We start from the raw sequence: 26,610 nt of genomic DNA, 5'->3' as shown, positions 1-26,610 counted from the left end.
AGTGGTTAAGAGCACCGACTGCTCTTCCAGAGGTCCTGAGTTCAATTCCCAGCAAACACATGGTGTCTCACAACAACTTGTAATGAGATCTGGTGCCCTCTTCTGGCCCGCAGGGACACATGCAGGCAGAATACTGTATACATAATAAAGAAATAAATCTTAAAATAAAAAAGAATAAAAGGGCAGAGGCCAGATTTGGTGACACATGCTTACAGTTCTAGCACTCAGGAGGTTGAGGCAGGAGGATCTCAAGATCAAGGGTAGCTGCTGTAGATATACGTGCCTCCAATAAAATGGTAAAGATAGACAATCCGATATTAAACCTTCAACAGTGGATAGATTATGAGTAGAAATATGTGGGGTGTGTGTGTGTTTGTGTGTGTGTATTCATTTGATCTGTATGAAATTAATGGTGTTTGGCTGGGTTTTGGCTTGTGAAGGAAGACATTGCATTTAGTTCCACCTAAGGAAAATAGAATTCAGATAGTGTCTTATGGCATAGAAATGATTTGAATTTGGGTAAGCTTGTACTTTAGTTACACCACATTCTTTCTGAATAACCTCAAATGAGGTACTTTATTTATCTAAATCAGTTTTTTCATCTGTGATGTGAAGATTATCATAAGATTCTTATCAGGTCTATGTAATCTAATGCCTAAATGTTACTAAATAATTCTAGTACTTGATAAATATTGCCTATTATAAAATGTCACATAAGGCATGATGAGAAAAGTTATAATTCAGTTATAGGTAACTGTTGTCATTAGCAAAAACATTTTTAAATTCCATTCCTAAAAGCTATCTACCACTCACGTTCATAATCGGAATCACCAACCACAAAAACTTGAGTGTCTTATTTTGTCCATCATATGGAGGAGGTTTTACAGCTAATACAATTCTAGATGGATAAGCTAACCTTAACTCATTACAAACAAGGAATGCCTTAAGGCATTAGAATTTCATTCTCATCTTGTTTGAAAAGAACTGCAGAAGTGTTGAGGACTCAGGGCTGGGGAGATAGCTCCGATGGCAAAGTGCTTGCTGCTCAAGTATGCAGACTTGAGGTTGGACCCCCAGCATGTATGTAAAAAGGATGAACCTGTAATCCCCGAGCTGGGATGATGAGGCCAGGAGGAAACTGGCCAGCTAGTCTAGCCAAATTGCTGAGGAACAGGCTTAGTTAAAAGACCTGGTCTCAGAAAATAAAATGGACAAAGTTGAGGAAGACATTGTGTATCAACTTTTCACACAAACACACAAAACACAATGTTGATTCATTTACAAAAATGCCAAAATCCATTAAATCTGGTTGGTTTTAGTAATTTGATTGCCTGGGTCACATAGTTAAAGCAAAAGACCTTAAAGTTTCTAGGAAGATGTGTGAGAAAACAGAGAAACTAGAAAGCAAAGATTAAGGTTTTTTGAGCAAGGGGATCAATAAAACATGTTTGGTAATGTTCTAAAATACACTCAACAATGTTATTATTCTTTTCTAAACAAAAGCTAAACTGTGCATTGCTGTCTTTACCAAGAGTTCTTTTAATTTTCACTGTTTTGGTACTGCAGAGTAAAGGAGTTTGGAATTAGTCCTTCAGACATTCCCTTCTCCCAGGGTAGTGGCAGTCGCCCTGATCTCTCTCCTTCTTACGATTATGACGACTTTTCTCCTTCGATTACCAGGTCTTGCCTTGTTTCTTTGACTAGCTTGTTTTGACTTGTGCTACATATAGATATTCATTTATTTCTTGTGTTCTAAGCCATTTTTCATTTTCACTTCATTTATTAGCAGGTGGTTGTACTGCATGATCTGCATTTTTTATGTCCCTTATTAATTTACTTTAAATTATTTATTTAGAACTTAAGCTCCATATTTTCCTTTGCTTTTTAAAAGATGATGTCACTTTTGCATATTTATCTTTATTGTGTGATTAAAAAGTTACTTGTCTGCAAGAAAATAATGATCCTGTGATTCAAAAAGTATATCCTTTTTTAAAATTTGTGAACTTAAGATATAGAGTTTTTAAACATGACAGAAGTTAAGATTCTTATAATCTTTAGGCATTCGAGATAAAAATGACTGGCTGGTCATGGTGCACAAGCCTTTAATCCCGGCACTCGGGAGGGTAGAAGCAAGCAGATCGATCTGATTTGCATACTGAGTTTCAGGCCATCCAGGGACACATAGCGAGACCTTGTCTCAGGAAGTAAAATAAAATTATTTTTTACTTAGCTAGCTGAGCAGTATGACTGCTGAAATAGTAGTAGGATATAAACTCCCCTGATTTCAGCAGTGGTTTCTTTATGGATCTTAACAATTTTTCTATTATAAAACGTAATTGCAATTATAGTTTATTTCTTTGAAATATTTAATCTATTTGCTAAGTTTCCCTGACTATGAACAATAATTACACTTGAAGTAAGTATAAAGTTGTTTAAGTAAACTCACATTAAATTAACAAATCCAGAGTCTAAATTTGACGTATAAAGTGACATCATCGATTTTATTATATTAATTGCTTTTGAATTGAATAGGTTGGTGTTTTCTTGTATCTCTGCATGAGCCTTTCATAATTTTAGATAACTTTTATATATTTATAGGGTAAAAGAATTGACTGTAGATCCAACTGCTGCTGGTGATGTCCGTCCAATAATGCACCATCCACCAAGCCAGATTGATGACTTGGAGACACAGTGGGGTGTGGGGAGTTCCCCCCAGAGAGATGATCTAAAACTTCTTTGTGAACAAAATGTGAGTCACATATCATTGTTACTGACCCAGCCTTAGTTTGTTTCATCAATAGCGGAACTTAAATGAACACTGTACTCTCAAGCAGGGATCAGCAAGTCCACCGGGGACTAACCATCCATCGAGATAAGTACAGCTTTACTGGAATATAGCCATGCTTTTCTAGCTGCTTTCTTACCACAGTGGCAGTGACAGAATGTATGGTTCATGAATCCAAACAATTTCTTGGCTTCCTAGCTCTCTAATAATAGCCTATTTATTTTTCAGATTTTATGCCTACATTAAAATTTTAGTGCCATGCAGTGGTGGCGCACGCTTTCAGTCCCAGCACTCAGGAGACAGAGGCAAGTGGATCTTTGTGAGTTCAAGGCCAGCCTGGTCTACAGAGCAAGTTCCAGGACAGCCAGGGCTACACAGAGAAAACCCTGTCTCGAAAACAAAAAACGAAATAAAACATTTTAGCGACTAATTAGTTTAAGATTATATATAAGTACATCATATAAATTTTTCAAAAAAAAAAAAAAAAAAAAAAAAACCCAAACACTGTCAATAGTTCTGGGCAGTGGTAGATCCCAGCACTCAGGGCAGATCTCTGAGTTAAAGGCCAGTCTGGTTTACAGAGTGAGTTCCAGAACAGTCAGGGCTACACAAAGAAACCCTGTCTCAAAACAAACAAAATAACCTGTCAGCATAAGTATTTGCATTAAACAGATAAAGGAACTATATTAAAAATCACAGTGAGTCCCAGAAACACCACAAAACAAAAAGAGAAACAACCAAAAAACCCCAATAAAATGCCAACATCCATTTAATCTGGTTGGTTTTCTATATTTGAAATGTCTTTAAAAATTTTATAGTCTCAGATTATAACTATTTAGTTATTATTAAAAGATATAATCTGTAAGGATAGGCAAGTGTAAAGAAATGCATGTAATCTGGACATGTAGCACAAATCTATAATCCCAGGACTTGGGAGGCTGAGGCAGGAGGATTGCTGCAAATTTGAGGCCATTGTCAGTTCCCAGTTAGCAGGGGCTGCAATGCAATAGCATGTCAAGAAAAAGAAAAGCACGGTGGAGAGGTTGGGCAGATAACTCGGGGGTAAAGAGCTTGCTGTCCAAGGGAGGACCATGGAAGACAGCTAAAAGTGAGGTCCTAGCTTCAGTCCCATCTTCCCAGAGTTTTCAGAGATAACTGGTTGTTCTTAGACTCTCAAAGCAAATCTGCAACTATGTCATGATGTGATACCTCCCAAAGATAAAGAAAACCAGAGTAAGACAAGCACCCCCTATAGCATAGCTTTGCATTTATTGTATCTTACTAGACCCACACAGGCAACAATTTCTTTTTAATTTATTTTTATGTGTTTGAGTGTTTGCCTATATGTGTATTTGTGCACCATGTGTGAGCATTGCTGAAGGAGGCCAGAACAGGACACCAGATCCCTATAAATGGAGTTTCACCATCTGGGTGCTGGGAACCAAACTCACATCCTTTAGAAAGGCAGCCAGTGCTCTTAACCTTGAAGTCATCTCTTTAGTAACAAGCCAGGATTTTAAACTACATCAGCTTTTACAGACCCCATATCACAGAGTGTGTAATTCTTTGAAATTTGCTACCACCAAGAACTTACCTTGATATTATTCAGCAGTATTATATTAAATGTTATTGCATGTGACATATTCTTGCAATATTCTCAATGAGGAATACTGAAAGGGAATAGACTATAAAACACATCCTGGAGAGAAAACTAATATTAGTAGATGGTTAATGGAGTATATAGAATTGCAGAAATATATTTCTAGAGACAAACATGTTTGGGAGTAAACTTTAAGGAATGCAGAAATTTGCATAATTTCATATCCAAAGGAAAGAGGATATTATGGGCCTGAAGAGGAAGTAGCTAGGAAAAAAAAAGTGTTGAGTGTATATTCATGAGAGAGAATATGAGAAATTTTACATTCCTAATAAAAAGCAGGTAACATTTATTCCCATAGAAAGATAAAAAATTCTTTACTACTCTGATTATGTAGATTTTAGAGTATGACAGCTTATTGATAAAAGTCAAATGTCAATTTTTTTTAACGCACTTAGAATCTTGAATGACAACTCCTCCATCCCCATCCCCAAAACAGGGTTTCTCTGTGTATCCCTGGTTGTTCTGGAACTCACTATGTAAACCAGGCTGGCCTCAAACTTGGAAATCCATTTGAAATCCTCCTGAGTGCTGAGATTAAAGGTATGCGTTACTGCCACCTGGCTTAAATGCCATTTCTGTTAACCTGTTACTACAGTTTTTAAGTAGATGTCGATGTCTATATAGTAGTCTTTGTCACTGAAGCCGTATTTTGAGAAGACAGATTGAGTTACTAGAACTGGCTTAGGCAGTAGACTCCAAAAGTAAAGATAAGCCAGATAAATTTTGAGTTCATGTAACAAACAAAACATACCTGTGTTGTCATGTGTTTGTTGCTGAAGTACAATTATGATTTGTTATTTGAGATTTCTATAAAACAAACAAACAAAAACTATCTGGCTTTCTAGCTATGGTGGTACACACCTGTAATTCCAGACTAGAGAAGCTGAAGCAGGAGGATTGCTGAGAATTTTATGCTAGCCTGGACTACCTATCCAGTACCAGGTCAGCCAGGAATGCAGACGAATCAAAACACACATCTAGATGCACACACCTGTAGTTCTAGCTGTTTAGGACGCTAAGGCAGGAAGGATGGTTAAGTCCACAATTTGAGGCCATCCTAAGCAATACAGAGAGAAGGAAAGAGCCATTTCTTTTCTTACAGATGCTGTTTTTACTATAAAAATGTAAAATGATTTATAACAGCATAAATGAAAATTAAGGTATGGTTTTTAAAAAGTTTAGTCCTTGAAAATACTCATTTGATAGTCACTTTGAAATAAATACATTGTACCAGTTAAAGATTGTATCCTTACATATTTCTTTTCAAGAGAAGAAACTTAAACTGGGCATAGTGGCACACGGCTGTATTCTCAGCACTTGGGAAGCTGCTGCAGCCTGGCCTCCATAGTGTCAGGCCAGCCAGGGGTTTGGAGCAAACCCGTGCCTCGAAAATGAAAACCCAAGTCTAGTGTGGGCAGTTGCTGTCATGCCTCACCCAGTCAGTAGATGTGAGGTCATTGTTAATGAGGAGAAGATGGTACCAATAAGAAAACCAGAAATGAGCTTCCCTTAACCGAAAAGTTGACTGTTCCAAAGACTGCTTTTTAGGGTAAGTCTGCACGTAATAGTAATAGATTCCTGAGTGACAATGACTGCTTGCTTGTGAGCTGGCTACCTTACTTAGACTTTACAGAACTGCTTTTGAGCTGGCGCTAAGCTCAGTGGTAGAACATGGGCCTCTTTTTAAAAGCTCATGAATTCCTGGGTGGGCTCTCAAAGAGGGAAAGAAAATAAAAAGTGACATTTAAAAGTATAAGCTTTAGGTCATAGTTTTAAACTTTGTGTTTTCAGGAAGAAGAAGTTTCTCCACAACTGTTTACTTTCCACGAAGCTGTCTCCCAGATGGTAGAAATGGAAGAACAGGTTGTAGAAGATCACAGAGCAGTGTTTCAGGTATGTAAGAAAAGGCCTTCTGGCAAACACCTTAAGTTAATCAAAATTTTAAGAACTCTTTGAATAGAACACAATTCTTTTAAAATTTCTTAGTTGCATATGTGTATCTGGCATATGATAGCAAATATCTCCCTGTAGTATTTTCTTTTCTTTAATTTAATGATCAAGTCTGAGGATCTAGCTCAGTGGTAGAACGCTTGCCTACCATTTACAGAGGTGCCAGGGTTCATCCCTGGCCAAGAAAAAAAAGTTTATGAAAATATTTAATTTTACTATGAATAGTGATGTTCTATGTAGTGATATTTTTGAAAATATCAGCTTAAGTTGTTTGACTTAGAACTCCTCCTGCTCTGATAAATATTTGTAAAGCATACCAGTTAAGAAGTCCCTTGGTGTTGAATTGTATTATCAGGAGTCCATCCGCTGGATAGAAGATGAAAAAGCTCTCCTAGAGATGACTGAAGAAGTAGACTATGATGTGGACTCATATGCTACACAACTTGAAGCTATTCTTGAGCAAAAAATAGACATTTTAACTGAGCTACGAGGTAACTTGTTTTTCATCTTAGTGTTTGGTATACAGTTTGCATGGTATTAGGATGTGTAGTAGTGAAAAGGTTCTATAGACGATTGAAATAAAGATTATAGACAATTTTAGCACCTTTGTTCAAAACATAAAGACAAACCAATCATTTAAATGTTTCTCTTAAAACTACAAAAATTTAAAAAAAAAAAAAAAAAAAAGGTTCTGGGGATGGCTCAGTGAGTAAGTACTTGCTTTTTTGTGAGGATCTAAGTTTGTATCCCCACAACCCAAATAAAGGTTAGGTGCAGTCAAACACATCTGTAGTCACGGTCTTCCTGTGGTGAGATGGGAGGTAGAGACAAAAACCCTGGCAGCTCCAGCTACTCTAGGGGAGCAGTGGCAAGCAAAGACTTCTTTTTAACATGATGGCTGCAAAGGAGAATTCCTGGAAAGAAGCTGTTGTCTGTAGTGTCTGCTGGAGAAGTTGGAATGTTGCAGATGGTGAGACAAATGAGTGTGTTTGGCGGAGCTGTCTCAAGCCCAGTGAAGAGCCATTTTTAGTCCACTTCTGTGTTGGCTCTAACATCCTGTGCCCAACATCCTGATACACAGGATTGTTAGCAGATTATCAGATAGCATCTGAAGCCAATAGTTGATGTTTCTCTGTGGCTAAAACCTGGCTCTAAGATGTTTCCATCATTGCGTTTTAAAAATGTCTTTTATTTGTGACTTTCTTTGTTCAGTTCCTATAAAACCTTCATCAAATTACTTACACGTTGAAACATGGAATTTGGGGTAAATTAAATCTGTGTTCCTAGGCTATTGCCTCCAGAATATGCTTTATCTCCTATCTTTTTCAAAAAGACAAAGGAAGTGTTCCTCTGAACACTACAGCACGGCTGTACTCACATGAACATGCATGTATGCACATTGTACATCATACACAAGATTCATAAAATTACCAATTTTGATTGTCTATAGCCATTTTTCATACATTGACTTTTTGCCTATTCTATATACCTTTAAAAATACCTTGCATGTACTGATTTTGCTTCTCTGAGTGTTTATTGTGAGAACATGTCTTTTAGCCACACATTTGCTGCTTAAATATTTAAAACAAGCCCCTCATAAAGTTGATGATTTGACATCATGTAGAATAAGGTTATTAGTGTCTGTTTTAAAGTTACCTTTGTTTTTAATGTTTTTTATATTCAAGCCTTGATTTGAAGTTTTTGGGTAATTTTTCTAATAATTTACAATTGGTCATGGTTCTGTATGTATATACATGCATATAGATGCCAGAGGTGGATGTTAGGCCTCTTTACTTGTTGAGAGGTTTCTCACTGAAGCTGGAGCTTGTCACTTAAGCTAGACTGGCTGGCTAGCAAGCACCAGGAGTCAGTCCTCCCGTGTTGGGATTCTAGGTGTGTCCTCCTTGACTCAGTTTTATCACATTGATAGTAACTGGAGCCTGAACTCTGGTCCTTGTGTTTGTAAGCACTTTACCGTTTCTGCTGCAGCCCCATAATCATCATTAATATATTCATTTTAAGAGACAGAACCTAATGTAGTCTAAGTTTTTCCTTGGAAATATGTAACATTCAATTTAACTGACTTTTTTCCTCAGTTGTCTAAGATTCCATGTCAGACATATTTTGGGGGAAGTTATTATAGAAATAATGTATTACAGAATTTTTTAAACCATTTAGAGATAATTTTTGAGTGATAAAAGAAGTTCGAGAGCTTATTCTCTTAACAGGCATCAGATACAGCATCCTAGCTAGATGAGTTGTCGAAAGATTCCCACAAACCCTCAATAACCATTTAAAAGTTTGAAATAGTTTGTGGAAAATCTCTTCCTTCATTAGAATAACATTTTGATTTTGTGAAACACTCCATCTACAAAATGTTTTATAGTCCAAGTGGCACAACTCACAAGTCTTTAATTTTAGAAAAATAATTTTGTAAATCACTGTACTAAAAGGGGAAATGTGAGCCTACCGTTTTTCATATGCAGGTCACCACCCAGAACTGTTCGTTGTGGTTTTGTTATGACGATTCATCCCAGGGCCTATTGCATATCACTGAGTTACATTCCAGCCTAAAGTAGAATTACATAACTGTTGGTACTATTTAGAGCTTGAGTAGGCCATTTTTGAAGGGTGTTGTCTTATGGAGAGTAAAATGTTAGAGCATTCTTGCTTACAAGCATTTCTCCACTAGGGGACAGCACCATACCAGTTATTATAAAACATCTCTAGACATGAGTAAATGTTCCTGGAGCCAAAGCCACTTCCATTTGAGCACCACTGCTTGCTATAGAAAGATGTCTCATTCCCATAGCTGTTGGTAATTTCCCTGACAGTTTATTAACACATTAATAGTCCTTATGACTCTAGATCAATACATGGTAGTAGACAGAATATGTAAGAGCAACTGAGTGTTACTGTTACCCTGTCTTGTAATCCCTGATGAGGAAACAGATGTCATTTTTTTTTAATTCAGCTGTTACATTTTCTTAGCTTAGAAAAGGTAGAGTAGGAGTTGAGTAGAAATCTCATACTATTGAAAGAAGTATGTTTTACACCTGAGTAATACTCATCGTTTCCCTTTTAGAGTGGACTACATATTTAAACATTAAAAGCCTGCCTATATTCCCCTAAAAATAGAAAGACTAAAACTCAACACTATCAAATCTGTGTAAGAGAAACTGCTTGAAAAAAATAAATGGGTTTTTACTAGGCATACGTGAAACTAGAGTAAAACATAGTTCTGAGGTAGAAAGTGATATAGGACAAGAGAAATGCTGACTTTGGTATAAGTGCTAACTTGATACATACTATAAAAATTGTGTGCCATATTGCTTATTCTACAGTACTTACTCCCTTGTTCTCTTCTTATCTCAAGATAAAGTGAAATCTTTTCGTGCAGCACTACAAGAAGAAGAACAAGCCAGCAAGCAAATTAACCCCAAGAGACCTCGAGCCCTCTAAAGTTGGTACTTGCTACTAAAGGATCCCCAGAATCCCCAAACTGTAACAGATGGTGGTCCAACTGTAAAGGCCACTTGAACGTTTTTGAAATTTTACGTGTGTGGAAAATATCTTGTCCTTCACCCGAATGACATTTCAATTTTGTGAAACACTCCTTTGTCTACAAAATGCTTCTAGTCCAAGAGGCACAACTAACAATTGGGATTAGTGAAGTATTTTGTTTCATTTACCCAAATAGGGATTGCTTTTGGATATCCTTGCCAATTTTATTTAAAGATTCTGGAAGTAATCCAGAAGTGGAGAATAGGGGAAGCCACAAAATGTCCTTTAACTCAGATCCATTTTCGTAGCAAGACTGAGCAATTTTGAATACTTTGCGTGCATGCATACCTCATCAGTGATTGTACATACCTTGCCTACTCCTAAAGACAGCTGTGCTCACTCCTCCTCTGTGCCTTGACTAAGGCTATTGACCCTAGATTTCTGAAGCACAGCCAAGATAAAGTACATTCCTTATTTGTAATTGTAAATTACCTTTATTGTGTGTACATTTTTACTGTATTTGAGACATTTTTTTTGTGTGTGACTAGTTAATTTTGCAGGATGTGCCATATCAATTGAACGGAACTAAAGTCTGTGACAGTGGACATAGCTGCTGGACCATTCCATCTTATATGTAAAGAAATCTGGAATTATGATTTTAATACCATGACATGTGATTATAATTTTCTTAGCATTTTCTTTGTAAAAAACTAAAATATAAACTAGTTGGTGTATAATAAAAAGTAAAGAAATTCTGAGAAGAGTTTTATCTTAGGATAATACATTATATATGCAGTGTGTGCCAGTGGTGTTAACAAGACTAATAGTGTAATTTGAACCTTAACAATGCCATTATTTAAGTTGAAGTGTTTATTAGCACCCCAAATTTTACGTACTGTTAAAGGAAATTGGCTTCTGATGCATGAACATTTGTATGTACATTGAAAGTAGTCCATAATACAAGTTAGATAACCAAGTGTAGACAGTATGTAACCCCACGAAGTGTCGATGCCTTACGAGGCAGGTCATAGCAAGCTCCATCAATATCTGGTATGTGATGGTTTGCCATTTGGTGAGACTCACATCTCATGGATAGATTGGTAGTAAGGAAGGCTACTCTTTAAATGACAGCACTCACTTTTACAGCTGCTGCTCTAAAAAGGAAAACTGGCCAATTCTCATGTAAATATTGTTTAAAGATTTATATAAATATATATCTATATATCTCTAGGAGTTTTCCCTCGGTTCCCAGTATAGTCCAGTAGGTTAACCAAAGAACCTCCCATGTTTTTCTTGATTAACTCTAGGGAGCCTACTGATTCACTCAGTGAGCCAAGGGAAAATCTATGAATAGAGTCAACGAGCCAGATTCTTTACTTCACTGATCATAAATGAGAGGGTAGCTGTGAGGAATCCTAACACCGTGGTAAGCTCTGTAAACAAAGTCTAAATCAAATGTAGATTTTTCACAATATGCTTATTAATAAATGAAATCTATGAAACGAATTTAGAAATAACGTACTTCAATATATTCACCTTTGTTTTGGAAGGAACTCAGGTTTTCTTGCAGTTGTAAGATGTATTCTATTTGTGTCTGTTTCAAAGACGAGAGGAAGAATGAACTATTTCTGTTGACCTTGCAGAGGCTAAGAAGGTAATTTTTGCTGGGCATGGTGACACACACCTTTAATCCCAGCACTCAGAGGCAGAGGCTGGTGGAGTTCAAGGCCACCCTGGTCTACTAGTGAGTTCCAGGATAGCAAGAATGCCTCATATGTAATGGGCAATAAAGACACCAACTTGCTCATTAAGCACAACAGTTTAGCTTTAATGTTACCAGCAATGGACAGGTACTATCTTTGGGAGGTCTTTATAGATACATGTTGCCTTATGCTGGCTTCATCTTAAATCTGCAGTCAGAGTATTTGAAAAATAGTACCAGCAAACATCTTGGGAGGTAAAATACAATTTGGCTTTACAGAAGGAAAACTGAAGACTAACGGGGACTAAAGCTCAGCAGTTGGTGAGAGTCAAGGGAACAAACTGAGGGCGCCTAGTTGAGTGGAACTGTTTCTCTAAAGGTAGAAATGGTACAGGTGAATTCTGGAAATAGTTCTGTGGTAGTTTATTCGTGTGGCAAAAGTAGCCTTTGCAGCTAAGTGATTTTTTGTTTGTTTTGGATTAAATTTCTTTAGAACTTTCTGAAACGTAAAGACTGCTATACATTATTTTAACTATTCATGGCTAACTATTCAAAGTCATAATAGCATTTACTATATGACTCTGAAGCCAGATTTTGGGGGAAAATATCTGTGTAGGCAAACAATTTATATTCTTAAGTTTATTTAATGTACCTTTGCTAAACTAATTGGAAATATTCCTTATTTAAGTTTCAGGAGCCAAATATCCAATGAAGATAGTTTAGTTTCCTTATATAAATAAAACAGCTAATTTATTAAAGTATATAAACAGCATTTATCTTCAATCTCACAAATTTTAAATAGCTTAAAAAGAAACACCAGGTACTAGAATTTTAATTATCCAGGAGTAAGTAAGGAACAGCCAAGAGCCTACAGTTGTGGGAAAATGGCTATTATTTTAAAAAGCTGAAAACTGAAACTAATAAAGCTCATTTGATTTACAAACTTCTCTGGGATTTTTCTAAATCTGAAATTTGTAGATCTTGTCTCCCCTAAGAAAATAGACTTGACATGATTTTATAATTAATTTCTTTCTCAGCTTCTGCATTTCACAGGTAGTCAGTCATACATAGAACATGCTTGCACTGTATAATTGCAGCAGACTTTAGCTTACCCAGAACTGTAATGTTGACTGTGTTGCAACAGGTCATCTAACAAAGAAGGCATTAATACATGGAAATTCCATAGAATGAAGGTGTGTAAAAGAAAGTCATGTTAAGTAACTTACTGTACATGTGAATGAAGAGGAATACTGGGGGAATCTGTGACTAGTTGACAGAGTGAGGTGCAGGCCTAAAGTAGGCCTCACAGTCCATAACACAGTGAATAAAGTAACATCTTTATACAATAAATTGTTAGAAAGTTTAAGTGTATGGTTGTGCGTATCTGCGGCTTTTGAACTTGAAAACCATTATATGTATACTGAACCCTGACCTCTGTAGTATATTTAAAATACTTATTAACAACAAACGAAAAAATATGTAGAATCAACCACTTTTAACATACAGGTTAATAATATTAGGCATTATAATTTCATTTTTTTTTTCTTGGTCTTGAAAAAAATGGCTAGGAAAAGTGGATACCTTCTGCATTGAATCCATGTAGCAACCTGAAGGGGAAGAAGTGGAAAATGAATAGTGTTACCAAAATGCCCAACTTTGACACATAATGTGCCTGTACCATTAATATATAAACACATGAACATAGTTAGACACTTATTCCTAGCACTAGTTATTAAAGAAATTTTACTCTCCAAATAAAGTGGCAAAGCATACCTTAGTTAAAACCATGTCAGGTTTATGTCTTACAACTTACTGTTTTCAATTACATTGGATCTGATTGAAATTATCTTAAAGACTTGCTATCCTTGCTTCAGCTCATCACCAATTTATTTTGAGCATGATCAGCAGAAAAAGAAACTAGCTGAAATTTGAGGCAAAATGAGATGAATAATGTCTGCCTGCCTATTCCCTGAAGTTTAATGACATGTACATTGCTTCTCTTGGTGGAATTACGTGCTGATCTGACTTTTGTTAGAAAGCAGTACCCCGAGGAAGCTGAGAATGAAGTTTAAAGTGCAGTGTATTTGGACCTGAGCTTATTTTTCAGGATGACCCATAGGAAGAGGCCCACATGGATTAAAATGTCTGGAAAAGCTTAGGGATAGCGTTCAACCATTAGGATTAACATCCAGTGAAGACTCAGTATTTCTGCTAGCCAGCCAATAAAACAATAATTCCATGTCTTAGTTCTAGACTGTTCAACTGAAAAAGCAAACTAGTGTTTTACTTTAAAAAAAATGAATCCTTATTTTTTAAATTCAGTCTCTAGAACACTAACGCTTTAAAAGTAAACTAGCTAAAAGTATGACACACATCCTAGAAGTAGAGTATTTGTCTAGGCCTCTGAATGTAGTCCTCAGCAATGTAAGAAAAAAAAAGTAAAGAAAATGTCCTGGAACTTCTGAAAGTTAAGTGCTAGTGAGTACCAGTTAGTACAATTGGGTAATTAACTGAAACTTGCTTGGCAAAAGCACAACAAAGTTTGGACCCAACTGCCCAAATAACTATGGTACCCTTGCACTTAACAGGTGTAGAACTCGACTCAGACCATATAACAACTGCTATTAAATGGGTAATCAGATCTGGTTATAACAGGCATTTCATGCTTACCATCTGTTTAACAGCTATTCTAAAGTAAGGAAATCATGTGTCATCAAATCCAGTTACATATGTTATCATGATTTTTCTACCTTACAGGCTATTTGGACGAGGTAAGCATAAGCTATTAAGACCATGAATGATTTTGGGATTGTAGCAGGAGAAAAGAAACACACACAGCACACATATACCCAGGCTATCTTCTGGCGCAGACTGTTCTTTACTACTGATCTTTATATCCATTCTGCTGCAGCTAACTAGCTGCCATCCTTCACACCAGTGGTTCTCAACCTATGGGTTGTGACCCCTTTGGAGAGGTCAACTGACCTTTTCACAGGGGTCACCTGAGATCATCAGAAAACACAGATATTTACATTACAATCCTTAACAGTAGCAAAATTACAGTTATGAAGTAGAAATGTTAATTTTATGGTTGGGGGTCACAACATGAGGAACTGTATTAAACTGTTGCAGCATTAGGAAGGTTGAGAACCACTGCTCTACACCAAATACTGTTCCAAACTATGGAAGTGCTATGCAATAACTCTCCCAGGCAGCACCTTATGCTGCTTAAAAGCCTTTAAGTCTCTAATCTTAATACCACAGTAAAGAAATGTAAGCATTTAGAACAAGTGTAATTACCTGATAAAGTCATCTATGTCCATGGAACGGGCCCGTTTTTCACTAAAACCTGTGCTGGTTAGGATTTGCTGTATTTTATCTGCTATACTGAAATCTTCTGGTATTACCTATCAATATGAGATTCAGAATAAATGAACAACATATCTTTAATGAAGATACCATGACTCTTTTTTTTTTTTTTTAAGTTCAGTATATTATAATCCCTTTTAATAGATTTGTAAATGACAGTGGGAACACTTGACAGTTTGGATAAGAACTTGGATTTCTAATTAAGAGGCTGATTTTATGACACAATAGTTGTAATACTTTGAGTTATTATACCCTTTTTCATCTTTAAAGTAGTAAAGTAATAGGTTTTAGACTTTACAAATAAAGTGAATGAATTTTAAAGCAATTATTGATCTTTAAAAAAATAATTCATACAGCTCACCTAGCCAGGTAATTTTTCTCAGAAATGACCTCTCTCTTAAGTATATTACATGTTGCTTGGTTTAGAAGCTCACCCCTGTAATCCCAGTCCTTGGGAGGCAGGAGGAGTAAATTCAGGGCAAGCCTATGCTACAGATTAAGACTGTCTCAAAATAACAAAATAGTGATTGATTTTACATGATTCACAGCATTTACCCATATACCTTTTAAAATCCAACTTAATTTTTTTTTTAAGTTAGACTCATGTAGTAACTTTTGTCCACATTAGAGAATGGAGACAGTTCTACAGTATATTATAGGACAATATCTAGGCATAAAGAAATAGGAAGAAAATAGTCTTAATGTCTGCTCTGTCAAACTTAAAGATGCTGAAAAACCAACAGAATTAGCATATATACATGCAAGTGTATATGCATGAGGACTCCATACTTAAAATTCAAGTCAAACTGTTAAGAGGCATGATGGACAAGACCAGAAATTAGCTATTCAACCCACACTTTATATTGGTGATTTAAAATTTCTAGATGTTTAAAAAAAAGTCACAAACAAAATAGTAACTTTAAATTAGTGATTGCTAATCTGATGTGGGTAACAAAATATGCCTTTAATCCCAGCACTTGGGAGATAGATAAAGGTTGAAGCATCGGAGATTTAAAGACCTTCTCAACTATATAATGGCAGCCTGGGCCATTTACGTCAAGCAAACTACTAATCTATATATTTGAATTATAAATCAGTTGAATCCAGTTCTTACTAGGGTTAAATACAAATGTTAAAGAGGACCCAGTTCATAGAGTTTACAGCAAAATTAACCTGTTGAAACTCAAGTTAGTTAGGAATGGTGGCTCACACCACTGAGGCAAAAAGATTGCTAGGTTTGACCTCAAACCCATCCAAAGCTACATAGCAAGACCATTTCAAAAACTATCAAGAGACCTGTAGTAGTTACGTATTATGTATTGATTTTAAGGGTCTTGCAGAATATAGAGGTTTAAAAGCCAAAATAAGAATGGGGGAGGGGCTTTAGTACAATTTTATCAGTTTAAAAGAAAAACATAAGGGGCTGGGGATTTAGTTCAGTGGTAGAGCGAAGACCCTGGGTTCGGTCCTCAACTCAGGCAAAAAAACAAAACAAACAAACAAACAAAAAAACCAACACCACAGAGTAGTCAGGCACATCGATCTTGGCAGCTGCCCTGAAGAGAAAAATGGAGGAGGGAAGGGAAAAGAGCTATGCTGCCTGAAATAAGTTTGCATTGAGATCAGAAACATGGTAGGGAGGGGGTCCTAGAGAAAGAATAAAGAAACCCAAAGTGTTAGGAAAAGCATGCTTAGAACCAATAGTCAAAAAGGTTATGCTTTTGTGAGGAATCTAGAAAGGCAGGCAGACTTAGGAAGCAGCATGGCTGTGCTCTGTACATTGGTTAAAAGGAACATTTTTTAAAAGTAAACGTCCCTGAAAGAGCCTGAAGGTGCATGCCTTTAATTGCAGCACTTGGGAGGCAGAGGCAGAAGGATCTCTGAGATTGAGGCCAGCCTCCTCTATGTATCGAGCACCAGGACAGCCAAAACTACGTAGAGACCCTATCTCAAATGAACAAAAATCACTGAAATGATCATTTCTACTTACAGTATTATGGACTGAACAGTGAATTCTGTAGTTTCTTTCCAACAGCTGTTGTACTGCGCTTGATCTGGAAATTTAAGTGATAATTACAAAATCAGATTTAAATTTAAACAAAATGAAATATATGTTCTAGGCCTATAAGGTGCCTCAATGATAAAGGCACATGCTGCCATGCCCAACAACCTGAAATCAAGCCCCAGAACCTACATGAAGGAAGAGGACTACTTTCGTTGTTTTCTCAGACAGACAGACAGACAGACACACACACACACACACACACACACACACGCCATATGTAATTTGTAAAAATTTAAAGCTGGGTGGTGGTACATACCTTTAATCCCAGCACTCGGAAAGCAGAGGCAGGTGAATCTCTAAATTGGAGGCCAGCCTGGTCTACAAAGCAAGTTCCAAGAAAGCTAGGGCTGTTACCTAGAAAAACCCTGTCTCAAAAAACAAAACAACAACAACAAAACACCTAGAAAATTAAATGAGTGTATAATTTAGTGAAATTCAGGAATTTAAGAAGGGTATAGAATATTTAAATTAAAAAGGTAACACTATATATAAAAAGTAGGGGTTGGGGATTTAGCTCAGTGGCAGAGCACTTGCCTAGCAAGTGCAAGGCCCTGGGTTTGGTCCTCAGCTTAAAAAAAAAAAAAAAGTCCTAATAAACATCTCTAAGTCCTCTTGTTCTTTAAATGAGAGTAAGTCAAACTCCATACAGTACTTAAAAGAAGACAGGTTTTTATTATGCTTCCCAAGCTGGCTTCAAAATTCCAGTGCTCTAGTGATAAGACCATTTTAACTTTCCAAGTAGCTGAGCTACAGATATGGTGACTTCCATTCAAAAATATAAATTCTAAAGAGTTCTTAGATACCCAACAAAATATCCCCAACACCCCCCTTCCCAAAAAAGTCACTTGGGCTTGGTGGCAACGGCCTATAATAAATAATATTAACTACTAGAAAAAATTGCGTGATAGAATGCTCAGTTAGCATGCTTAAAACCATAGGCTCAATTCTTGGCATGGCCAGGGGAAAAGATTGTTCAAGCCCTCTCAAATCTCACCTCTTTTACCTTTGGACCCCCAAGTTGTGTTAGGTCTTCCAAGACAGTAAAACAACACACAGACTAGAAGGTGGCTCAGCTAGTAAAGGTCCTTGTCTGCAAAGCCGAATAACCTGAGTTCATGCCCTGACCACAGACATACAAGTAGGAGAGAACCAACTCCTCAGAGTTGTCATCTGCTCTCCACATGTTCACCATGACACATCTCCACCTACAATAAAAGGAGGAGGGGAGGAGGAGGAGAAAACCCAAAAGCAAAAACTTGGCAAATGTACAGTTAAATTATTGTCTTTCCCATTTTACAAAGAAAAATCTGGTTTGACTCCCAACTCCATTTTTCTTTATTGCATTCTCTTTCTCAGAGCATGAAATTATTTTAAAAGGTGGATTTTAAATTTTAAAATTATTCTGACATGAATAATCTCCGTCCTTAGGGTGGCTCTTTATGGGTAAAGGACTAGATGCTGTGACACTTGGAAAACTGTTCCTTCACCATTTACAAAGTAGTAGAATACTTACTTGAATGCAGCAGACAGTGTCTTGTTCTTCCGAACAAAAGTGATCCTTACTAAGCCATCCCATTCCTGAAATATAAGATGAATTATTTGCTTCAGAATACTGAACTTCTTATCTATGCCTGTTAGCTGTGATCATTTTTAATAGAGAATAAAAATGGCCTGCGTCTTGATCTAGCTGGTGCATATGCAAAAAGATGCACACTTCTGCACTTGTGTGAAGCTCACTGAATTTAATTGGAAAAAAAAGTTGTCCCAATACATAACATGGCAGTAGGGTCACTTTCAAAATAGATTCAAGCTAAGGACAGTGGCACATGCCTGTAATCCCAGCACTTACGATTAAGAATTTAAAGTGATCCAGTACCTAGAGAATTTGAGCCTAGTCTTGAGCCATAAGAGACTACCTCAAAAAACCAAAATATCAAATTCAAAACACAAACATGATTTAGGATGTAGCTTGTGCAACAAGTTTTTCTCTAATGTAATTAGTTGAATTTTATACCAAATCATCTAGATTTTTTTTTTTCTGATCACAAAACCAGTAATTTTAATTGGAAAACTGTTCACCACAGGGGCTGAGGTAGTTCAATAGTAGCATTCTTGCTTCAGCCTGCATAAGGCCTTACTTAGGTTTTTACCCTCAGGACCACTAAAAAGTGTTTTACCACAGTATTATTCAAACACAACTTTTAATTTTACATTGTTCTCCAAGTTTTATTCAATGTTTCCAACACCTATAATCTTCAAGTTTTGAAATACAACTGTATTCTAATCATTTTGACGTTTACAAAAATGTTCCATGGTTTTGTGTGGTACACATAACTATTTTCCATCAAATGGTTCCATCCTATGGTTACACCATAATTCCTATCTCTTGTGTTTGGATATTTAGGTTGAGTCAGTATTGTTCTGTAGCTTTAGAATGACATTTTCCAACCTGGATGTTTTGCCTTTAATAACCGAGTATTTTGGCCTCACCTGAAAATTGATAGGTGGTGGCGGATTCTTAGGTTCTATTCTTACAACGCTGGACTCCACCTTGGGGGGTGGTCTGAAGTTATTCTTCCCCACCTGTTAATCAGAAAATGTTTAGTCCTCTCACAGGTAACTTTATTTACTTTTTGTTTGTTTTGAGACAGGGTCTCACCACATAGGTCTATCTGGCCTGGAACTTCATCCCTCTGCCTCCTGGGGTTAAAAGTGTGTGCCACCATATCTGGCAAGTGTAACTTTAAATTGGTAATCAAAGATATTCTGTTGGGCAGGTACAGTGGGTTAGGCCTGTAGATTCGGCACTTGGGAAGCTGATAGTTCCAGGCTAGTCTGAGTTAGAGAACAAAACCCTGTACAGGGCAAGGCCAAGTGCTCCAGGATGAATTAAACTAGTTTATTTAATGATTTAAAAAAAAAAAAAAAAAAAGCCTCACGTACCTTCATCAGATGGTCCACACGTGCTAAAAGCTGTGTATTAATGGAGAGTCTACAGTATAATTTATCTCCGGGCTTTGCAACCAAACGAAGAGCAAATTCTCTTTGAAACATAAGTATAGCACATCTGAAAAGGAAGCAGAAAGGAACAAGAAAAATCACTCATTTTCAATTACAGCCATATTTTTTTAATTAAAATTTTTTTGTTTTTTATGGGTCTGAATGTTTTGCTTGCATGTATTTATTTGCACTGTGTGTGGAATTGGTGTCTATGAAGGTCAGAAGTGGGCAATGGATGCTTAGGAGTTACAGCCAGATGTTAGCTGCCATGTGGGTGCTGGGAATAGAACCTGTCTCTGCAAGAGCAACTTATACCCTTAGCCACTGAGCAATCTCTCCAGTCCCTATAGTTGTATTTTTATTAAACACTGTGAATTGTCATGGGAGGATTTGTAGTTAAGGACAGTATGATCAGAAGGTACAACACTTTCAGCATTAGTGTTATTGCTACAAAACAGACAAGTGTACTCTTAACCCCAAGGAAGATGGCTTTCCTACATGGATTAAGTGAACAACTATTTTCATCTTCTATTATGTATTAGTATCAGTAGTATGTATTAGTCTATGGTGCCTTCTGAAAAACAAGCAAAAACAGTCAAGTTGACTCCACAGGAGAACTGTATTTGTGATGTAGTTGGAATTATATCTGAGGTGTGTCCCGGTAGGTTACAATGTCCAGTGTTTCCTGGTTTAACAATTCAAAAATATGTGGACTTCTTCAGCAACAATGGAGACATGTTTAAAGGTTAGTGAAGAAGCCCATCTCTTTGTTTGTTTGTTTGTTTTTTGGAGCTGAGGACCAAACCCAGGGCCTTGTGCTTGCTAGGCAAGTGTTCTACCACTGAGCTAAATCCCCAACCCCAAAGAAGCCCATCTCTAAAACTGTATTTGAGAGTTTTTGTGTGGTGTACTAGGAACTGATGTGAAGGCCTCATGCATGCAAGCAAATGATCTACCACTGATCCTTTCATCTGCTTTTTATTTTAAGATCAGGTTTCACAAAGCTGCCAAAGCAGGTATTGAATTCACAATCCTCCTACCTTCACCTCCAGAGTACATCCATATATGTTTACATATCCCAAACAAAACTTCTATGGAACTCTATGTAGTTGTCTGATAGAATCTATCCCCTGTCATTTAAAAGGGGAATGGGGGTGTGGTGGGGAGTTAAGGCAGGTTACCAAGCCTGATGACCTGAGTTTGATCCCTGAGATCCTGTAAGCTGTCCTATGACCTCTGTAAATGCACAGGCATGCACATACAATTTTTGAAAAGAATCGTTATCACTCCCACAATTTATAAGTTTATTTTATAAATACTAAGGAGGTATGTGACTTAGTTTCAAACCCACTGGTATAAAACACTGTTTTAACAACCAGTTAAGAAGTTATTGCAAATACCTAGACATAATGTAAGAAAAAATTTTATCAATGTTTATTGAAGAGTATTAGAAAGTAGAGGGAAAGGCATGCACACACATTCATCACCCCAAGTAAAAGACCAAGGAGACTTTTATGAACTAAAAGACCTCCCTGGAAGTCAGTATTTTTATGTATGCGCATGTGTGTGCACGTTTCTGAGACCGTTTCATGCAACCTAGGATGGGCCTGAGCTAGCTATGTAGCATACTCAAAGCTGAGAGTACAGTCATGCTCCTACTTCTGGTACCCACATTCTGGATTATAGGCACTCACCACCAGGATGCGCTTTATGTGGTGCTAGAGACTGAACTTGCTGGAGATTCTTTCTGGATGCTAGTAAGCATTTCACTCCATCCAGTGAGCTTGCACTCCTGCCCCAGAAATTGGTCCTTTCTACAAAAATTCTCTAATAGTTTTTTCAGTTGTGTTGACTTTTGGCTGTGTTCCTGGCCTAAACAGTCAGTCTAAAATTTAGCAGTGACTTGTTTTTCACAAACCTGAAAAATGGCCGGTGAAGCAACAACTTGAAGACAAAGGGAGAGGAGATCTGAAAGAGAGTTAGTAGTTAGCTTTGAGGAAAGGTACACGGGAACAGTACTTAGTATGATGCTTCTGATAGTCTGAGGGATACCTGATAAGGCAAGTTTGCCACACAAGCATCAAAGAACGGCAAATCCGATTTCAATACATCTCCCACCAGGACCTGGAGTTTGCTGGCCAGAGGCCTGATAATACGGAAAGAAATTTTAAGAGAAGGTTGTTTCATGAGATTGAAATGTACTTTAATTATTACATATACTCACGTGCCCTGAACTCTTTTGTGAAGTTCAGCTACTAGCCTTGGATCAAGTTCACAGGCAACTACCTACATTAACAATAAGAAAAAAAGCTTCATTGTGGAGTATAAATCTTTTACCATCTAATAACTCATATGATCTACATGATTTAAGCTTTTTTCAGTCTTAACATCAAACCACCCCCCCCCCCCCCAACTGTTTTCTACCATGTCAAACAACATCCTGTTTGGTCTGTCTCCACGCTTTGTAACTGAAGATGATGGAAAGAATACACTTCATGTAATCAGTGCTTTTAGACAGCACTCAAGAGACCTATTCCCAGAAGTACTCTCATCCACTGATACCCGGAATAGAAGGCATAACACTGTAAGTGAACGAAGTGGATGAAGCTGAAATTACTCTATTGTAACAGCAGCAGAGGTCCCACTGACTTTCATGACTGTGTCTATAGGGTAGACACTTAGGTTGCTTCTTCGGTTTGACTCCCAGGTCCATTCTTTATATCTTTTTTGTACCCTGTAGGTCAATAGGTCTTCTGTTGAACTTGGTCCTAATAACTTTTAACTACATTGCTTTGTTCCTCTTAACTGTTCTTTGCAATTAGTTCACAAGTCAGTGTTGCTGTTTTATTGTTACTTCTTTAATAAGCATGTAACCCATCCCTGTATTAGCTTCCTCATCAATACACCAAGGGTGGATTTTGTTTTCTTGATAAATTCAATAATTATTATTGAAACAATGACAACTAATTAGGACATTTATATTGTAAACCAGCTGAGCTAACTTGGTAGTAGCAAAAGGAACTCCCCCTCCCCTCCTTTTTACCTTTTTGGCCTTTTCTAACAGCTTGACGGTCATGTTTCCAGTCCCAGGCCCAACTTCCAGCACCACATCAGTAGGTCTTAAGGCAGCCTAAAAGCAAGCACAGGTCCTTATGCCTGAACACACAGCTTACAAACGACTGCACTGACTCATCATTGCACAGGTAAAGATTTTACTCTAGCTTCATTTTTCTTGTTAACAGTGGTACCTCAAGGCACTAGGTATAAATGAGTATCTCCACTTCCTGATCCAGGGGAATATAGTCAATGTCTGGAGTCGGAAAAAGAGCAAGAGCAAGCACTCTTTCAAATGGCTTCCTGCATTCTACACTGGTGACGGTTCCAGCAACCTGTAACTAAGTCTGCTCCTATCCACCAGTTCAAACGGAAAGAGCATGATGAGCTTGCCAAGGGTCAGAATGTGGGAGCAAGATTTCTCAATTTTCAATCATTGTGTAGTAAGGCTATAGCAACCTCACAAAACTGTGTGCACAAATAAGTACAATTAGAATATTCTTTGAGACTGGGTAACTGAATTCTTACTACACCTCCAGGATGCTCCCGTTGTAAGCATAGAAGTGATTTGTACCGTCTATATTTTGCCTCCTGGCACTCAATCATTCGTAACCACAACACATACAGAATAATCCTCCAAATAATTTATATGCAGTACCATACATTTTTCAGAGGAAAAAACTTACTTTGTGATTTAGACATGAGTTTAAGCTCTAGAATAAAGAGTAATAGTGCTATGGTGCTTAGAAAGTGATCAAAATTATAGATGCTTGGAAAGTGGAGTCAGGAAGACCAGAAGTTCAAGGCTGGCTGTCTACATACCATATTTGAGGCCGGCCTCAGATAAGATCCAGTCCCAAAAGTACATAAGCAAAAAGCCTCCAGAAAGTTATTAAATAATATGCAAATTAATAAGCAAGTATAAAGAAAAGTCCACCTATGAACTAGATAATTCATAGAAAGAGGACTTGAAGTTCAGCAGAAACAGATTCAGAAAGAAGCATGCAAAAGACAGCACGTGAATCCTGTACAATTCTTAACTCATTCAATACATAAATACAAAGCAGCACCCATTTTATGTCAGGCACCTATCTTATTTTCTTAGAGTCTCACTGTGTAGCACTAGCTGGCTCTGAACGAAACATCGCCGCCCTGCCTCAGCTTCTCCAAGTGCTGAGATAAGGGCACACAACATAACGTCAAACCAGGTGTAAGTACTCCGACAAAGATGACAGAAAACGCCCTGCCTTTCCTCTTCTACACCCACCTTATCGATAATGCTGTTTACAATGAGAGGATTTTTCAAAATGTGCTGCCCAATCCCTGTGTTGAACATGAGTCCTGGAATAAAACACGAAGCAGCCTTAATTTCCCCACTTTTCAAGAATCGATCCCAGGCCGTCCCAGAGAAGCAGCCGGGACGATTTCTGCATCAAGGATGCCACCAGCGTCCCGCTCACGGATGGGGTTGGGATGCAGCTTTAAGTTCATCCATCATCCCTCCTGCTGGCAAGGAAGACCAGGCGTGGGGAAGGGTCATCGCTGAGCGAGCACCCTCCGCGGAGCAGCCAGGAGCTCCGGCCACAGTGGGCCTCCCCCGCCGCGGCTCAGTCCGCACCGAGAGACTCGGTCCGCCCCCAGCTTCCTCCACGCCGCACCTCCGGCCCTCTTCAGCTCCCGGCGCTGCTCTTGCCGCTCCCGCCGGCGGCCACTCGCCGCGGACTTGGCCTTCGGCATTTTCTCAGGAGTACCCGGACAAGCGAAAGAAGCCGAGCGCCGCGTGTAAGTCGCCTTCAGGCCGTCACTATCAAAGCGCCGGAGAGGCCCACTTCCCCTCCTACTGTGATCAGAGACCTTCCTGTCAGCAGCAGGCTGGAACCCAGTGGACACTGGGAATTGTAGTCTCTACCCAGCTGGAGCCCGGTGGCCGCCGGGAATTGGAGTCTCGGCTGGAGCAAAGCCTTCCCCTGAAGCCAGGGTTCCCAGAAGACACTGCGCTGCGGAGCCACGCGTTTCGGATTGGCTGAATCAGGGTTGGCAAACTGGATTGGCTAGTCCCTGGCCCTCTGTCTCCGCCCCCCTCACCGCCCAGTCCCATCCCTCTCCTGTCCTAACACCAAAGATGTGTCTCTTTCCTTTCCCAGGAGGTTGTGGGGAGAGAAGCCTAGGCTTGAGGGATACGGAGCCAGGGCTGTTATACAAAGAAGCCTGTCTCGGGGGAAGAAAAAGAAAAAAGGAAAGAAACTGCCCCCAAGCCTTGGTTTTAGCCCTTCCTTTGCTATAATTCAAACTAGAAAAATTCTAAACTATCCTAATAGAATCTTCTAAGTTCTAATGTTACGGGGCGCCCACAACGAAGGCCACTGGGACACTTGTCTCTGAGCCAATGGAAAGTCTTCATTCCAGCCAGCTGGTGACTACAGCTGGGTATTCAGGATCCAAGTGCAGCCCTGAGCCTTTCTCGGAGTCCATAACCTGACTGTAAAGTCCTCAAGGTTCCCATTCCGCAGTTGTAAGCTAAGTAGATAGTTACAAAAGCCAAAATATGCGAGTAGCAAAAATAGGGAGTTGTTTTTCTTAAACTCCCCTTTATAGTTACTAGCACCTTACTCTGCATACAAAGTTCATCTGAGCTACTAAAATGCAATCACTACAGTCAACTTACAGCCCTTGTCACTTAACTTCATTTCACTCATTGTTAATATGCACAGTTCTAGAGAGTCTACAGTATGCCGGTGACTGCCATAAGTTAGGAGGGAAAAGGGTGAACGTGACACCATCCCTGCTTATTAAAAGTTCATTTTTTAAAAGGGGAGGGGTGCAGTTTGATACACCTGTCAACACCCCAGACTCCTGGGCTGCCTCCCTGGGGCATGACGCAAGCCTTTTCTCTTCACTATGTGTCTTGGTTATGCTTGCTATTGCTGTGAAGAGACACCACGAGCAAGGCAACTTTTAGAAGGAAAAGATTTCAGTGGGGCTGGCTTACAGGGCATTAGCCCATTACCATCATGACGAGAGAAGCATGGCTGCGTGCAGGCAGACATGGAGCTGGAGAAGGAACTGAGTCAGCAGGAGATTGTGCCACACTGGCTGTAACTTGAGCTTATGAGACCTCAAACCTTGTCCCCACAGTGACATACTTCCTCCAAGGCCACACGTCCTAATAGTGCTATGGGCCAAGCATTCAAACATGAAGTCTAGTCCTATTCAAACCATTGGCAACGGTACAGCACATTCTGGACTTCACACTTGACGCCAAAGCTGATGGAGAGACCATTCAGAAAGGCCTTTCCTTTTTCCAGGAACAGGAACAGGAAAAGGAAAAGGTTCATTTTCCAGGAACAGAAGATGGCAGGGTCACTGCACACCTGGCACAATCATAGCTATTTAGTAACTTACACACACATACACACACACACACACACACACACACACACACAAATGGCAGCTTTGTCGATTTGAAAATTAAGCCGCATGGATTAGTGTTGCTGGATCTTCAGAGTTATGGCAGTGATGAA

At 38.4% G+C, this 26,610-nt stretch overlaps 2 protein-coding genes across 5 annotated transcripts in view; one reads left to right on the top strand and one right to left on the bottom strand.

Annotated features, from left to right (window-relative positions):
- Positions 1 to 11,405, top strand: part of Kif2a (kinesin family member 2A) — a 58,129-nt gene extending 46,724 nt beyond the window's left edge. For 2 of the 4 annotated variants that reach the window (XM_036207088.1, XM_036207091.1), the window contains exons 17-21: positions 1,567 to 1,680; positions 2,599 to 2,749; positions 6,237 to 6,338; positions 6,751 to 6,886; positions 9,772 to 11,405. In XM_036207088.1, coding sequence (XP_036062981.1) covers positions 1,567 to 1,680; positions 2,599 to 2,749; positions 6,237 to 6,338; positions 6,751 to 6,886; positions 9,772 to 9,857 — 589 coding nt within the window. In that variant the 3' untranslated portion in view covers positions 9,858 to 11,405. The remainder of the gene's footprint in view (positions 1 to 1,566; positions 1,681 to 2,598; positions 2,750 to 6,236; positions 6,339 to 6,750; positions 6,887 to 9,771) is intronic. The other 2 variants (XM_036207090.1, XM_036207089.1) reach the window with 1 other exon arrangement.
- Positions 11,406 to 12,334: 929 nt separating this feature from the next.
- On the bottom strand, positions 12,335 to 24,955 carry Dimt1 (DIMT1 rRNA methyltransferase and ribosome maturation factor). The gene is made up of 12 exons (XM_036207093.1): positions 24,748 to 24,955; positions 24,357 to 24,430; positions 23,079 to 23,165; positions 22,260 to 22,321; positions 22,088 to 22,181; positions 21,954 to 22,003; positions 19,979 to 20,102; positions 19,526 to 19,618; positions 18,549 to 18,613; positions 16,961 to 17,024; positions 14,902 to 15,008; positions 12,335 to 13,208 (listed from the first exon to the last, which is right to left on the bottom strand). Exons 1-12 carry the CDS (start codon positions 24,824 to 24,826, stop codon positions 13,166 to 13,168), a joined length of 942 nt encoding a protein of 313 aa, XP_036062986.1. The 5' UTR covers positions 24,827 to 24,955; the 3' UTR covers positions 12,335 to 13,165.
- Positions 24,956 to 26,610: the final 1,655 nt, after the last annotated feature.

Source organism: Onychomys torridus, chromosome 15, assembly GCF_903995425.1.
Source record: "Onychomys torridus chromosome 15, mOncTor1.1, whole genome shotgun sequence".
In the NCBI taxonomy this organism is placed as follows: domain Eukaryota; kingdom Metazoa; phylum Chordata; class Mammalia; order Rodentia; family Cricetidae; genus Onychomys; species Onychomys torridus.
This window is presented reverse-complemented; position numbering and strand designations above follow the sequence as displayed.